The sequence below is a fragment of the Erythrolamprus reginae genome, chromosome 1, assembly GCF_031021105.1.
Source record: "Erythrolamprus reginae isolate rEryReg1 chromosome 1, rEryReg1.hap1, whole genome shotgun sequence".
Lineage (NCBI taxonomy): Eukaryota > Metazoa > Chordata > Lepidosauria > Squamata > Dipsadidae > Erythrolamprus > Erythrolamprus reginae.
Window position 1 is genome coordinate 391,096,792 of NC_091950.1, and position 17,360 is coordinate 391,114,151.

The 17,360-nt window shown below is 43.6% G+C and overlaps 1 protein-coding gene across 2 annotated transcripts in view; it reads left to right on the forward strand.

Annotated features, from left to right (window-relative positions):
- Nucleotides 1-1,655: 1,655 nt before the first annotated feature.
- The window catches only part of KCNK3 (potassium two pore domain channel subfamily K member 3), a 171,856-nt gene continuing 156,151 nt past the window's right edge, over nucleotides 1,656-17,360 (forward strand). For both annotated transcript variants that reach the window (XM_070741852.1, XM_070741861.1), the window contains exon 1: nucleotides 1,656-1,938. In XM_070741852.1, coding sequence (XP_070597953.1) covers nucleotides 1,656-1,938 — 283 coding nt within the window. The remainder of the gene's footprint in view (nucleotides 1,939-17,360) is intronic.

Genomic DNA, 17,360 nt, shown 5'->3' on the forward strand with positions numbered 1-17,360 from the left:
ATCATGAAGTACAACACTTAATAATTGTCATAGGGTACAAATAAGCAACCAGGAAATCATGAGGATACAAGCGACAACACTTACAGTCATACAGTCATAAGTGGTGGGAGATGGGTGATAAGAACGATGAGAAAAAACTAGTAGTAAATAGTTTGATAGTGTTGAAGGGATTAGTTGTTTAGCAGAATGATGGTGCTCAGGGAAAAAAACTGTTCTTGTGTCTATTTGTCATGGTGTGCAGTGCTCTGTAATGACGTTTTGAGGGTAGGAGGTGAAACAGTTTGTGTCCAGGATGTGAGGGGTCAGTGAATATTTTCACAGCCTTCTTTTTGACTCATGCAGTATACAGGTCCTCAATGGAAGGCAGGTTGGCAGCAATTGTTTTTTCTGCAGTATATATCAGGATATATCTATCTCTATATCTGTCTATCTCTCTCTCTATCACTATCTATCTCTCTCTCTCTCTCTCTCTCTCTCTCTATCTATCTATCTATCATCTATCTATCTATCTATCTATCTATCTATCTATCTATCTATCATCTATCTATCTATCTATCAGAAAATAAGAAGAGCCATGCTGCATCGGGCCAAAACCCATCGAGTCCAGCATTCTGTGTCACACAGTGGTCCATCAATTGTCCTTGGGGATCTTGAACAGAAAGAGAAGGCAAAACCTTCCCTTTCCTTGACCCCCAACAAATGGTACCCAAGGGAATCCTGCCTGCCTCAACCAACATAGAGGCGGCACTTCGACCTCCGTTTCAATAACCACCGATACACTTGGCATCCATGAATCTGTCTAATCCTGCCTTGAAGCTATCCAGGTTGACAGCTGTCATGACTTCTTCTAGGAAGTGGATTCCATGACCCGCTGAGTGAAGAAGAAACATTTCCCTTTATTTGTCCTCACTTTCTTACCTATGAGGTTTAGGGAGTGCCCCCTCGTATTGTGTCAAAGAGAAAATAATTTTTCTCGATCCACCTTTTCTATCCCATGCATGATTTTGTACACTTCAATCAAGTCACCCCTTTCAAGGCTGAAAAAACCAAGGCGTTGCGACCTGGTTTCATAAGGGAGGCGCTCTATTTCCTTGATCATTCTTGTTGCCCTTTTTTGCACCCTTTCCAGTTCCATTATATCCTTCTTGAGGTGCGGTATAGCTGAGAAGGGAGAAAGAAATCTCAAACAAGAAGCTAGTGGGACGCTGGAAGTTCAAAGGGGAAATCTGAAGGAGCCTTCCATCCAGTCTCAGGTCGCCTCCCCCCCCCCCCCCCTTGCCAGCCCGGTAGTCCTTATTAAGGAAGGTGGCAGCGGCAGTTGCGGTAGCAGCAGCAGCGTCGCCGGCGGTGCAAGGGTTGCGGCGGAGGTGGTGCTGAAAGGACAGCTCCCGTCCCTCCCCTTCGCCCTCCCCCTTCGGAGCTGAGCGGCGGGTGCTGCCGCCCGCAGAACGCGCCGCCTTGCCCAGCGCAGCTGCCGCGGGGAGCTCTTCAGCAGCGGCAGCAGGAGCCGGAGCAGCAGCCATGAGCCAGGCAACCGCCGCCTCTCTCGCAGCAGCAGAAGTCGCCGCCGCCGCCGTTCCCGCCTCCCGCGGGGCTCCCCAGCAGCCGTCCTCCGCCGCCGCCGCCTCCCGCGTCCTTCCCAGCTCGGCGGGACCATGAAGCGGCAAAACGTCCGGACTCTGGCCCTGATCATTTGCACCTTCACCTACCTGCTGGTGGGCGCCGCCGTCTTCGACGCCCTGGAGTCCGAAGCGGAGACGGCCGACCGGACCAAGCTGGAGCAGAAGCAGCTGGAGCTCAAGAGCAAGTACAACCTCTCCGAGGCCAACTACGTTGAGCTGGAAGGAGTGGTGCTGAAGCTGAAGCCCCACAAGGCCGGCGTCCAGTGGAAGTTCGCCGGCTCCTTTTACTTCGCCATCACCGTCATCACCACCATAGGTAGGTAACGCTCGGGCTCCCGCGGCGCCTTTTGGGCTGCGGGCCCGGCTTCAATGCCGTCCCCTCCCCTCCTCTTCCCCAAGCCCATCGGGAGCCCGCATCTCCCGCCTTCCCGTTTGCAGTTTTTGTGCGTGCGTGCTGGACCTTTATTCACTCCTTTACTAGGCGTCCCTTCCCGTTCTCACGAGCAGGCTGGAGCGGATCAGCCCAGGAGAAGAGTTCGGCAACTTTATTCTGGGGAAAGAGGCGATCCAAGAATAGACAGTTGGGGGGGGGGATAGGTCACTACTTTTTTGGAGGGGCGGGTGGCAGAGGGGCTTACACCTTGCTTCCTTCCAGCCTTCCCAAAGCTGGCTTACTAACTGTCCCATCGACTCAGCGCAGCCGCTCTTTTACTCCCTCGGGTGTGATGTCCGTTTTGGTCCTAGAGTACCGCCGCCTGGGTAGCTCCGAAGCGCCTGGGTATCGATCCTGAGCCTCCTTCCCCGCTTCTAACCTGGCATTCTTGCCCCTGGTTTTTGCGCTCCGAGGCTCCCCAGCCTGGCTGTGGAAGAGTGTGCGCCTGTGTGAAGCCTGCAGCGCATGCTAAAACCAGGGGGGGGGCGGGGGCACACAATGAAGACAAAAGATTTTTTCCCACCTGAAAGCAGAGCCTTTCTCTCGTCTTCCCCCCCACCCCGAATTTATTTAGCGGGTTGCACCATATCTGAAGGCGTGTTGCGGGTTTCCAATCGCGCTCCCTGTATAATCCCTTGCAGCAGCTGCCAGTTGTGGGGCGTGGAGGGGGAGGAGGAGGAGAGTACCTGAGTGCCTGTGTTTGGAGGGGGGGATTTGCTAAAGGGTTCCAAGTAAGGTGCAAAGCTCAGTTTCCCCTCTCCACCCCAACCCCCACCCCTTTTTTGAGGCTGGGTAATTCTTTAGGCTAAAGAGGATGAGAAAAATCACTGCATTTCAACCACATCCCTAAACTAGGCCCAGTGAAACTCTTCAGAATAAATATGTACAGAAGCAAGCTGCTAAAATATCTATTCTGGAGCACGTGCTTGAGAAATTAGAACATTCTTTTGCCTCTTTGAATAAACAGACTTTCTCGAAGAGAACTCTGCTGTATTTAATTACATTATAGAGTTGTTTTATTTTTTGCCTTTCCAACAACTTGTCCCTTCTCTGCCTCTTGCTTACCAACCAACCCACTACCCCTCCCTCCTTTTCATACAAGTTCCCTTAGAATTATTTAGATGTCCACATAGCCCCCCCTCTCATTTTTTTTTAAAAGGGAGAAGAGATTTGCTTCCTGGTTCTCTGTTGTCCTGAAAGCAAATGGGTGGTTTCTGTAGGGAACTTATGTTGACTTTTGAACCATGTCTGAATTGTTCAAAATGAACAATCTGAATAAAGCATTCTGATTCTGCCTGCAATGCATTATTTCCCAATCTTTTACCTATCATCCTGATGGGAATGGAGAGGTTTTTCCCTTGACGGAGAAGAGAATCGAAAACCCCACTTCCATTCTGCTGCACAGCAAACTAAAAAATGATTTGCTCTTAAGAAAAAAAAATCTTACATTAAGACCAACAGTCTTCTAGCCCTTTTTAGAGAAGAGCAAGTCGCAGTGTGTGGAATGGTACATATTGCTGAGTAAGCACACTCATGGTTTCACCCATAGACCTCACCCACCTTATCAAGCAGGGAATTATTTTTGGTGCAATAAAGAGGGCTGGTTATATCAAGTTGTTTTTTGCATTATAGGTGAGGATTGAGAAGGGGAAGGAGCTTGGTCCTTGGACCATTGGTGGGGAACTTTAAAAAGTCAGTCACTTTAATGCAGAATTGTGCCATGTTTGGATAATGGCAAAGTTTTTCTTTATTTGCTGATAATTTATCTTATGCCAATTACCTTGCTTGGGGGTGAATGATTAGGAGACAAAAACATTAGTAAAACAGACTCTTTGGGGGGAATGGACAAGAGGCAGCACTGGTAGAAACAGATGAATTTTCAAACTGCTTCACAAAATTTCACTTTCCCACTCTATTTGCAAGTCAGTTCGATTTCACAGACAATGTTATTCTAGCATCTAAACAGTTGTATCCATATTTACTTTAAAGTGAGCCCCGTTGAACTCATTAAAATTTACTATTAAGTAAACATACACTAAGTGTCATCTGTGCAGTGGACACTATGTTCTTTTTATTTTTGTCCCGACGTTTCTCTTCTTTAACAGGACAAAAGCCATTTCTTTGATGCTTTTAAAACTAAATGTTATACATTTTTGCAACATATTAAGCCTGCCTCTGATAGAGTATTTTTTAAAGGACAAACAAATGCAACTGGGTACAGTGTGACATGGAGAGGAAGAGATCAGTTTAAGCTCCTAATTCTTGCTTGCAATCAGATTAATTCCTGATTTATGTTGCTGCTACATAACAGAGGGGAATGCCGGCCAAAGCCTCCCAGGGACCAGACAGCCTTGAAACAGCTTTCAATGAGTCCAAATTATTTTTTGAATCTCTGGCTCTTGAAGCATTTCTCTACTCACCCTGTCCTTCTAAGACAGCTCTTCCTGCTCTCAATCATTGTGTCTTATTTTTAGAACATTCTCTTTGCTTTGGATCATTTCTTAAAAAAAAAAAATGCAAATCTTTATATACCGTCCTTGTCTTCATCGTTCACAAAACTCTTTTTAAAAGGTTCATCTCTTGCCCTGCCTCCTGCAAGTAAAGTTCACCTTTCACTCAAAAGAATGAGATAGCGCTACAGAAACAGCCATCAAATAATTAAAGCCCGCTATCTGATAAATGCCATCACTGTCACCAATAACCAAAAGCTGAAATACCCATTGGGTTACCTTCTTCTATTTTAAAAAAGGGGGGTTGGTTTTGCATCTTTGAAAAAAATAGAGCAGCTGCAGTTCATAGAAACAGAAGTTTGACGGCAGAAAAAAGATCTCATGGTCCATCTAGTCTGCCCTTATACTATTTCCTATATTTTATCTTAGGATGGATCTATGTTTATCCCAGGCATGTATTCAGTTACTGTGGATTTACCAACCATGTCTGCTGGAAGTTTGTTCCAAGCATCTACTACTCTTTCAGTAAAATAATATTTTCTCGTGTTGTTTCTGATCTTTCCCCCAACTAACCTCAGATTGTGCCCCCTTGTTCTTGTGTTCACTTTCCTATTAAAAACACTTCCCTCCTGAACCTCTATTTAATCTTTTAATATATTTAAATGTTTCGATCATGTCCCCCCTTTCCCTTCTGTCCTCCAGACTGTACAGATTGAGTTCATGAAGTCTCTCCTGTTAAGTTTTATGCTTAAGACCTTCCACCATTTTTGTAGCCCGTCTTTGAACCCGTTCAATTTTATCAATATCTTTTGTAGGTGAGGTCTCCAGAACTGAACACAGTATTCCAAATGTGGTCTCACCAGCACTCTATGCAAAGCGCTGGTGGCATCATCTGTCAACCTAAGACAACCAGAAGAAAGTCTTGTGGCTTGGTCTCCAGACCCTAACATAATATAGGCATAGCAAGCAGCTCTCACTTTCAGGAGGAAAAAACATCAATTGGATTCATGTAGGGCAAAGATATATCTAAAGTTAGGAAATGCCAGGCTAGGAAGGGTTAGGTGGGGGTTTCATAATGAAGGTTCTGAAACTGAATCAATAACTAGTGGAGTGTCCCCAAATTTAGCCGAACGAATCCCCGGAATCTGGACTTTAGCAACAGGCAATTGTACTGCTTTAACTTTCCGTGGGGCAAGGGGAGTAACGTCCCATGTGTCGTGATATCGCTGTTCACATGGCATCATAGGGGCTTAGATATTTAGGCCTCTACTGAGTGAAGTGTCCCCAAGTCACTTTTCAGGACTATTTAGAAAAGCTGTCTTTCTTCAAAGATGCAAAAGTATAGATCACTTGATGCCTAACTGAGTTCAAGTTCTCATTTGCCCTTTAAGGGTATGTTCCTAGGCCTTGCTGGAATTCTGCATGCTTCAAAGTTGCTAACGTGCTAATATATCTATATCTACATTTATATTAATATAATGAGTCCATTTCGGGAGGGGCAGCCTATAAATACAATACAATACAATACATGAATGAATGAATAAATAAATAAATAAATGAATAAATAAATGAATAAAATACAATTATTCAAAGTGTTGGTAATGACCTATAAAGCCCTACATGGCATCGGACCAGAATACCTCTGGAACCGCCTTCTGCCGCACAAATCCCAGCGGCTGATTAGGTCCCACAGAGTGGGCCTTCTACGGGTCCCGTCGACTAAACAATGTTGTCTGGCAGGCCCCAGGGGAAGAGCCTTATCTGTGGCGGCCCCGGCCCTCTGGAATCAACTCCCCCCAGAGATCAGAACTGCCCCCACTCTCCTTGTCTTTTGTAAATTGCATAGTTTATGCATGGTGTGCTTGTGTTGTATGGTTTTTTTTTAATGATGGGTTTTTTAGATGTTTTTTAAATATTAGATGTGTTACATTGTTATATTGTTACTATTCTTGTTGTGAGTCGCCCGGAGTCTGTGGAGAGGGGTGGCATACAAATCTAATAAATTAGTATTATTCTTATTTTTATACTAACTATACTAACTGTATTTCCCTTCATTCTCCTTATCAGCAAAAATATGTTACACACACACACACACACCTTTTCCTTTCTGTCAAATTACAGAAGTTTAAGGGAGGCAGACTGCCCAGGTTTAAATCCCAAATAAAGTGTATGGCTAGCTGATGAGAGCTAAGTAGTTTGAAATAAATCTATACTAGTCTCCCTTTATTTTCATCATCAGCAAAATATATTACACACACACATACACACACACACGCACACACACACACACACACCAGTGGAACAGCTTGCCTGTGGAGATTGTGAGAGCTCCAACATTTGAGATTTTGAAGAGGAGATTGGATGGCCATGTCTGAAATGGTGTAGGGACTGCTGCTTGAGTGGGGGATTGGACTAGATCACCTATAAAGTCCCTTCCCACTCCAGTAATTATCTATCTTCTTCTAAAAGCAAAGTGAGCCAGGGTGGCACAGTGGGTAGAGTGCTGTACTGCAGGCCACTGAAGCTGACTGTAGATCTGCAGGTCAGCAGTTCAAATCTCATCAACGATTCAAGGTTGACTCAGCCTTCCATCCTTCCAAGGTGGGTAAAATGAGGACACGGATTGTGGGGGCAATATGCTGGCTCTGTTAAAAAGTGCTATTGCTAACATGTTGTAAGACGCCCTGAGTCTAAGGAGAAGGGCGGCATAAAAATCAAATCAAATCAATCAATCAATCAATAAAATAATTCCCCTTCGAAAGCATGTGCTTGAATTTGATAAAACTGAATTTGTCAACAAACCATGGCTGGCTTCATGTGTAATGCAAGCAAGGTATGATTTAATAATTATAGTAATTAGTACTTTTGACCTTGAAAGTAACAAAGCATCTTTTGGTTTAGCCATAAATGTGTACCCAGCCAAAGACTTTGTGAAGCTTATGTCTGAGATAACATGGGCTTCTGGTACAGGTGACAATTCCACATGTATCATGACAATAACTCTTATGTAAATTATATAATGTGCATGAATGACATCCTAATGCCTTGCTCTCGCTTCCTCCATGTCCATATCGCTTTCCACTGCTATGAGTTTTTTTAAACTTTATTTATTTATTTATTTATTTATTATTTGGATTTGTATGCCGCCCCTCTCCGACGATTCGGGGCGGCTCACAACAAGTGAAAAGCAATCCAATACATAATCCAATTAATTAGAATATTGAAAAATTTAAAAAACCCCATATACTAAAATACATACACACAAGCATACCATATATAAATTCAACGTGCCCAGGGGGAGATGTTTAGTTTCCCCATGCCTGACGGCAAAGGTGGGTTTTGAGGAGTTTGCGGAAGGCAGGAAGAGTAGGGGCACTTCTGATCTCCGGGGGGAGTTGGTTCCAGAGGGTCGGTGCCGCCACAGAGAAGGCTCTCCCCCTGGGGCCCACCAACCAACATTGTTTAGTTGACGGGACCCGGAGGAGGCCCACTCTGTGGGACCTAATCGGTCGCTGGGATTCGTGCGGCAGGAGGCGGTCTCGGAGATATTCTGGTCCGATGCCATGAAGGGCTTTAAAGGTCATAACCAACACTTTGAATTGTGACCGGAAATTGATCGGCAGCCAATGCAGACTGCGGAGTGATGGTGAAACATGGGCATACCTGGGTAAGCCCATGACTGCTCTCGCAGCTGCATTCTGCACGATCTGAAGTTTCCGAACACTTTTCAAAGGTAGCCCCATGTAGAGAGCATTACAGTAGTCGAACCTCGAGGTGATGAGGGCATGAGTGACTGTGAGCAATGAGTCCCGGTCCAGATAGGGCCGCAACTGGTGCACCAGGCGAACCTGGGCAAACGCCCCCCTCGCCACAGCTGAAAGGTGGTTCTCTAATGTGAGCTGTGGATCGAGGAGGACGCCCAAGTTGCGGACCCTCTCTGAGGGGGTCAATAATTCCCCCCCCCAGGGTAATGGACGGACAGATGGGATTGTTCTTGGGAGGCAAAACCCACAGCCACTCCGTCTTATCCGGGTTGAGCTTGAGTCTGTTGACACCCATCCAGGCCCCAACAGCCTCCAGGCACCGGCACATCACTTCTCATGGAAAGCATGAGAAAAAAAATATGAGCAGGAAAGACATAATGGTTGAAATAATACAACATACTTCACCTGAAACTTGAGCTAACAGAAGTAATACATTGATCAAAAAAATAAAGGGAACACTTAAACAACACAATATAACTCCAAGTAAATCAAACTTCTGTGAAATCAAACTGTCCACTAAGGAAGCAACACTGATTGACAATCAACTTCACATGCTGTTGTGCACCTTCAACTCTGTGCAGAACGAAGTATTCAATGAGAATATTTGATTCATTCAGATATAGGATGCGTCATTTGAGTGTTCCCTTTATTTTTTGAGCAGTTTATATAAGATGCTATATTCAAAAAAACCATATTAGAACCATATTAGAACTTAAAATAGTGGCTTCGGTCATATCTTATGCTGAACCGCTAGCAAACCCCTTTTCCATTTTAATCAGTTGATTGTTCTGCAAACTTCCAGGGCAGATTTCAAAGTCAATATTAGTCTGAGCAGTGAAAGAAAGAAAGAAAGAAAGAAAGAAAGAAAGAAAGAAAGAAAGAAAGAAAGAAAAAGTGAAAGAAGATTATTTTAGTCAGTGAATATTCTGAGCAACACCACTAGAGTTATATGAAATTATTTTGGGGGGCGGTGACAGAAATGAGGGGGAGGCAATTTTTATATAAAGTAATTTTAGCTACTTTAAAGCATATATCGGCTATCAAGAAAGATAGTAATTAAGTCAAAATCCACTCTATTTTTCTTTGTAGCTTCATTAAAGATAAAGACTGATTAAAATAAAAAAAATGCCCCCCCTCCAAAAAAAAAAGTTTAGCTGGCTGGCTAAACTAACACAAGCCAAGCAAAACAACAACAAACCCCCACCCCCAAACCCGCTGCAATAATGGGAATCAGTTAGCATCTGAAAATAGGAAGGATGCTAAAATAATAATACGAATCAGAGAGGTTCCGAATCTCAGGGGCTTTGTTGGGAGGGTTCTTCTGTTCCACTTCCCCATTTGGATCAGTAAGAAGTATACGTGCATGCATGCATGCATGCATGCATGCATGCATGTATGTATGTATGTATGTATGTATGTATGTATGTATGTATTTATGTATGTACTGTATCGCAGTGATGGGCTCCTGCAGGAATGTTCAGGAACACAGTTCCAGTAGCAAAATTTGGAGCTCCACCCCAGAGCACTCAATTTGCACTGAAAGATGTTGAAAAAAAATGCATAAGCCACGCTAAGCCATCACTGACTGTACGCATGTATGTACTGTATATATGTATTTAAAGTTCTATGCTGTACAACTCCCTAGGGTGAACCGTTTTTTCTTCAGGTGCCAAAAGAGTGTTTTTGTGCACTATTGTGCATGCATCAGTGCCCACACCCATAATTCTATACTGCCCCCCCCCCCCCGAGGCCCTCTGCAGGCCGGAAACGGACTGTTTCCCAACTTCTGGTGGGCCCAGTAGGCTCATGTTTTGCCCTCCCCAGGCTCCAAAGGCTTCCCTGGAGCCAGTGGAGGATAAAAGCTCCCTCCTCCATCCCCACGGAGGCTCTCTGGAAGCCAAAAATCAGCTGGCCGGCACATACATGCACGTTGGAGCTGAGCTAGGGAAACAACTTGCGTGCCAGCAGATATGGCTCTGGGTGCCCCCCTGCCATAGGTTCGCCATCACTGCCCTAGGGACTAGCAACAAAAAATGGCTATAGATCAATATAAAAAAATGGTTCAATTTAAAATAGTTACAGACAGTCATCCCTGCATTCATGGGACGACCTCGCTAATCACTCCCCCGAGGACAATGGTCCCAGACCTGCCAGAAAAGCTAGGTGTTTACAGCTTTCTGGAAGGCCATTACGGTGAGGGTAGTGTGGATCTCAGGAGGTAGCTGATTCCAGAGAGTCAGGGCAACCACAGAGAAGGCCCTCCCCTGTGGACCCGCCAGTAGTGATGGGCGAACCCAACGGTGTTCGGGTTCGGCAAGTTCGGACGAACTTTATGCAAAATTCAGCCGAACCCAAACCCAAACGGGGAATCCCACCAAGAGATTCCGGGGACAGAGCTTTGATGTCACGTATACCAGCAGGTTGCTAAGAATGCCAAGGTGATTACTTCCTGGATTCCATGGAATCCAGGAAGTGATCACCTTGGCGTTCTTAGCAACCTGCCAGTGACATCAAGGCTCTGCCCCCGGAATCTCTTCGTGGGAGGCATTCCCCAGCTCCTTCAAAGGGAGGTCTTCACGTAAAAATAAACATTGTTATTTTTACGTGAAAGGACACCACAGCAGCGCTGCAAGCAAAGGGCAGTCCTTTCACGTAAAAATAAACATGTTTATTTTTATGTGAAGGGATCCCCCTTTGCTTGCAGCGCCTCTGCAGCGTCCTTTTTCGTAAAAATAACAATGTTTATTTTTACGTGAGACAGAAATAAGCCTTGGTTTCAGTCAGTTGGCAACTACATTCATACAATCTAAAGAGAAGACTCCAATTGGGAATGGGCAATCCTGGCTCAATGGCACAGCTTCTACTTTAGAAGTGTCAGTTTCATTCCTCTCCTAACCTGCTCTTTTTGGGATATGCTGGGATCACAGCTGTCAACTGGAGTGATAGGAATCAACCAGCACATCTGGAAGACCCTAGATCAGCGGGGGTGGGGGAGAGGTAGGGTGAGTGTGTGTGTGGGAAAGGAGGGTTGTTTCTAAAAAGTTTGTGACTCTTCAGTAAAGTTTAGTTATTGATGCTAGTAACATTGTTGATGCATTAATGATTAATTCTATGGTGTTTCCCCAATTGTTCCTAGATATTTTTCATTTCATTTCATTTTTTTTTCATTTGATTGGATTTATATGCCATCCCTCTCCGAGGACTCGGGGCGTCTTACAATATATAAAAGTACAAAATACAAAACAAATTTAAATACATGTCCAATATTAATAATGCTAAAACCCAATTAATAATCTAAAAACCCATTTAAAACCATACATTCATACTCACTCATACCCCAGTCAACTTCAAATTAACAGCTGGAGCAAATGTTAAAGCTCAACAGCCTCAGGCCTGCCGGCACAAGTGAGTTTTTATGAAGAATTGAGGTCTAAATATAATGATAACGATCGCAGCAATAATATTACAGCTTCTACTGCGACTACTAACTTTCAGCACTTCCAGCCTTTGATGGCAGAACTAGGAATAATTCTGGAAAAAATTCTCAAGTTGCTGTGACTATGTTGAGCTTGGCTCCTGATGGAATATGCTTCTGTTTAATTTATATATATATATATAAGTGAACTCCACTGAGAAATGCTTTTAGACAAACATGTTCAGGTTGACTCTTGCTATATATTATGCAGTAATGTACTTTTTGAAAAGAAAGGGAAAGTTGAAAAATTTGAGAAGCAACGTGATGTGAGTGCAAATGGCTAAGATTGATTGATCTTCATCTGGTACAGAGAGAATTAAGGCTAATCCAGGAAGGAAGGAAGGAAGGAAGGAAAGGAAGGAAAGAAAGAAGAAGGAAGGAAAGGAAGGAAAGGAAGGAAGGAAGGAAAGGAAGGAAGGAAAGGAAAGGAAGGAAGGAAAGGAAGGAAGGAAAGGAAGGAAGGAAGGAAGGAAAGGAAGGAAGGAAGGAAAGGAAGGAAGGAAGGAAGGAAAGGAAGGAAGGAAGGAAGGAAAGGAAGGAAGGAAGGAAGGAAAGGAAGAAAGGAAGGAAAGGAAGGAAGGAAGGAAGGAAGGAAAGGAAGGAAGGAAGGAAGGAAAAGAAGGAAGGAAGGAAGGAAAGGAAGGAAGGAAAGGAAGGAAAGGAAGGAAGGAAGGAAGGAAGGAAAGGAAGGAAGGAAGGAAGGAAAGGAAGGAAGGAAGGAAAGGAAGGAAGGAAGGAAAGGAAGGAAGGAAGGAAAGGAAGGAAGGAAAGGAAGGAAGGAAGGAAGGAAAGGAAGGAAGGAAGGAAGGATGGAAAGGAAGGAAGGAAGGAAAGGAAGGAAGGAAGGAAAGGAAGGAAGGAAAGGAAGGAAGGAAGGAAGGAAGGAAGGAAGGAAGGAAGGAAGGGCTTTCCCATAGATTCCCTACTCTTTTTGTTTTAGTTTTAAAAAGTAACTTATGCCCATCATTCCATGAATTTGTGCATATACAGTACTTGCTTCTTTTCACCCACTGTAAATTCTCAAACTTGGCAACTTCAAGATGTGTGGACTTCAATTTCCAGAATTCTCCAGCCAGTCATGTTAGAGTGTTAGCACCTAAAAATGGAGAGGACATAGAATTTATTTATTTATTTGTTTGTTTGATTGATTTTTATGCCTCCCTTCTCCTTAGACTCAGGGCAGCTTACAACATGTTAGCAATGGCACTTTTTAACAGAGCCAGCCTATTGCCCCCACAATCCGGGTCCTCATTTTACCCACCTCGGAAGGATGGAAGGCTGAGTCAACCTTGAGCTGGTGATGAGATTTGAACTGCTGACCTACAGATCTACAGTCAGCTTCAGTGGCCTGCAGTACAGCACTTTACCTGCTGCACCACCCCGGCAATACTGGCAAGATCAACATTTACTCAGGATTTCTATTCAGACCAACCAGGAAAGGGGGCTATGCATATTTCATATTTCTCAAAGTCACTGTGTATAAGTCAGGTGGCCAAATAAATCTATTTAATAAAGAAATATATCTGAACAATAACAAATTCTAGGGGGTGCAGCTTTAATTCTCTCTACAACAGTTGTTCTCAACCTGGGTGTTGGGACCCCTTTGGGGGTTGAAGGACCATTTCACAGGGGTCACCTAAGACCACAGGGAAAGACAAATTTTGCATGGTGTTAAGAACTAAAGCTTCTATTCTGGCGCCTTGGAACATATTTTTACAATCTGACCAATCAGAAGTTTACAGTGTGTGTGTGTGGTGGAGGGGGTTCTCAATGACCTTCCTGCCAATCAGCTTAAAGCTCTGTTGGGAGAATTGGTGCTAGACTTATGGTTGGGGGTCACCACAACATGAGGAACTGTATGAAGGGATCATGGCATTAGAAAGGTTGAGAACCACTGCTCTACAAGAAGATCAGTGGCATTCTATAATCTTTTTGGCATATACGCAGGTGGAGCTAAAGTTGAGACACAACTTCAACAAAAAGTCTCATTTGGGCATACACTCAACAGATTCCCATGCTGTTTCCTATGTCAAAAGACTTTTGATATTTTCAAATTATTTTTAGCTCTGGTTATTAAGAGTCATTTGCTTATAATTTCCTTAATAAAGTGGAGGTTTGCCTGGGCCATCCAAGAATTCAGCTTATTTTCTAGCTGTCCAGGCAAAGGAGGGTCACTGTAGCAAAGAGAATTGGAGTAGAAGGAAGTGTAAACTGAACACTTAAGCACTAAATCTTTTAGCAGCTAACTATTTTGTTCCAGGCAACTGGCCCTCCTTTTGCAAAAAAAAAAAAGAAAGGAAAAAAAGATGTTTATTTTTTCTTTACTGGGTTCCAGCCCAGATTTCAAAAAGCTTGTTGGTCATTTACCCAAAGCTAAATTCTAAAATATATACTTATCCCTGTTTGAAATCAAATGTCGGGAGAAAAACAACAATGGAAGAGAAATGGAGATTATTAGTAAAAAGAATGTTGAAGGGCAGCAACCAAAGAGAGAAACAGAAAATTTGCAGAGTGAATAAAAAGCAAAGCTTCTCTTTGCAAGAGAGAGAAACCAAAACTAATGTTCCAATAGAGTTTCACCTTTAACTTTTAAACTAAGAACAAAAGTATGTCAACGTAGTCCATTAATTTTGAGTGGCATATTTATATAGGGCAGAGGAGTCTTTCTCACATTCAGGGACCTCCCCTTGAACTTTGAGAGATAGGCTCTAAAGATAAGAAAGAGGGTTCAAGAAAATACCTTACACATGTAATTAAAGTTTAGATAAATACACCTCATGCAATTAGAGTCCATGCATTTAATAATTTATCCCCACGGTGACCTTAAATAGTACAGTTCCTCAGTACCATCACAGTAGACTGCACTCTGATTTTAACAAAACCTCTTCATCTGGGTCTCAAGGAACTTAATAATAATAATAATAATAATAATAATAATAATAATAATAATAATAATAATTTATTGGATTTGTATGCCGCCCCTCTCCCCAGACTCGGGGCGGCTAACAACAATAATAAACACAACATGTACAATCCAATAATAAAAACAGCTAAAACCCCCTATTATAAAACCAAACATACACACAAACATACCGGGCATAACTTGTAATGACCTAGAGGGAAGAGCTATCTCAACTCCCCCATGCCTGGCGGTATAAATGAGTCTTGAGTAGTTTCGTAAAAAGACAGGGAGGGTGGGGGCAGTTCTAATCTCCGGGGGGAGTTGGTTCCAGAGGGCCGGGGCCGCCACAGAGAAGGCTCTTCCATTGTTTAGTTGATGGGATCCGGAGAAGGCCAACTCTGTGGGACCTTATCGGTCGCTGGGATTCGTGCGGTAGCAGGCGGTTCCAGAGGTAATCTGGTCCATTGCCATGTAAGGCTTTAAAGGTCATAACCAACACTTTGAATTGTGACCGGAAACTGATCGGCAGCCAATGCAAGCCACGGAGTGTTGAAGAAACGTGGGCGAATCTTGGAAGCCCCACGATGGCTCTCGTGGCTGCATTCTGCACGATCTGAAGTTCCCCTCTGCCTGTCCCGATTTCTTATGGATGTCTTTGTAGCCAACGTTTCCACGTGAAATGATGCTCAAGGGGGCCACTAATGCATTATGATACAATAACATTTAGAAAATCATCATTTGTAATCAAAGAGGGTGCCCGCCAACAGGCAAAACACTCACCTTTTATCAACACAGACTTTACTTAAACCAAGTCTGCATAGGTTAAAAATGAATTTGTCTGCTTGGGAGAGTGGCAGAAATGAAGTTAGCCTGATTCCCTTTTTTCAAGGAGCTCGGGAAAATACAGGTACTTCTCAACTTACAACAGTCCATTTAGTGACTGTTCAAGGTTACAGTGGCACTGGGGAAAAAAAGTGATTTAAGCCCTACATGGCATCAGACCAGAATACCTTTGGGTATTCTGCTGCTGCACGAATCCCAGTGACCGATTAGGTCCCACAGAGTTGGCCTTCTCTGGGTCCCGTCGACTAAGCAATTCCGTCTGGCGGGACCCAGGGGAAGAGCCTTCTCTGTGATGGCCCCGGCCCTCTGGAATCAACTCCCCCCAGAGATTAGGACTGCCCCCACCCTCCTTGCATTTCATAAACTTTTGAAAACCCATCTATGTCGCCAGACATGGAAGAACTGGTATATCCTTAGCTGTCTTGACTTTATGTATGGTGTGTTTGGGTTGTATGATTGTTTTTAATAAGGGTTTTTAGAACTGTTTTAATATTGGATTTGTACATGATGTTTTACTTGTTGTGAGCTGCTCCAAGTCCTCAGAGAGGGGCGGCATACAAATCTAATAAATAATTATAATTATTATTATTATAATTATTATTATTACTACTACTAGTAGTAGTGATGGGCAAACCCAATGGTGTTCGGGTTCGGCAAGTTCGGACGAACTTTACCCAAAATTCGGCTGAACCCGAATCGAACCCGAACTCGAACCCGAACGGGGAATCCCTCCCACGAAGAGATTCTGGGGGCAAAGCTTTGATGTCACCGGCAGGTTGCTAAGGATGCCAAGGTGATCACTTCCTGGATTCCATGGAATCCAGGAAGTGATCACCTTGGCGTCCTTAGCAACCTGCCGGTGATGTCAAAGCTCCGTACGCTGAACACGACCCCGAAATTTGCCCGAAGTTTGAAAAAATTTCAGGTTCGTGTTCGGCATACCGAACACCGCAAAATTCGGCACAGACCCGAATTGTGCGGGTTAGGTTCGCCCATCACTAATTAATACTGTTTTTCACATTTAACAACTGTTGCAGCATCCCCTTAATCATGTGGTTGAAATTCAGATCCTTGGCAACTGACCCATGTTTATGACTTAGCCACCCTGAGTCCTTCAGGATTGGGCGGCATACAAATACTGTATAATGAATGAATGAATGAATGAATGAATGAATGAATGAATGAATGAATGAATGAATGATGGTTGTAGTGTCCCAGAGTCCCGTGTTTAGCATTTTGCAACTGTTCTGATCCAAGCTTAGAAATGCTTTTCTCACTCAGATAAAACTCCACGCATATGGGTAAATCATGCAGATTCTGTCTGTCTGTCTGTCTGTCTGTCTGTCTGTCTGTCTGTCTGTCTGTCTGTCTGTCTGTCTGTCTGTCTGTCTGTCTGTCTATCTATCTATCTATCTATCTATCTATCTATCTATCTATCTATCTATCTATCTATCTGACTTACATGCTGCCCTTCTCCAAGGACTCATGGTGGCTCAAGACATATATAAAATACAAAAAACCAATTTGAAAGTCCAATATTTAAAACAATCTAAAAGCCCCAAATTTAAACCATATATTGTCTGCTATCTCTATAGCATAGTCTTACTAAGAGATGAAATTCCTCAGATCCTATTTCTATAATCTGTCCCATTATACGTAGGTGAAAAGTGATTCATTTCTTCCATCTGCAGGCAGTTGCATGGTCCTTTGTTAAGACTTTAAAATAGCTGTTGGAGAGCATGGCACAATTACCCAGCTGTCTAGGTAGAGCTCAATGGCTAATAAGAACACACAGAAGAGGTCACATGTCATGGACTACGTATAACCAGAGGGCAATCTGTTACTACATTCCCCTGATGCAAGGGTAGGCA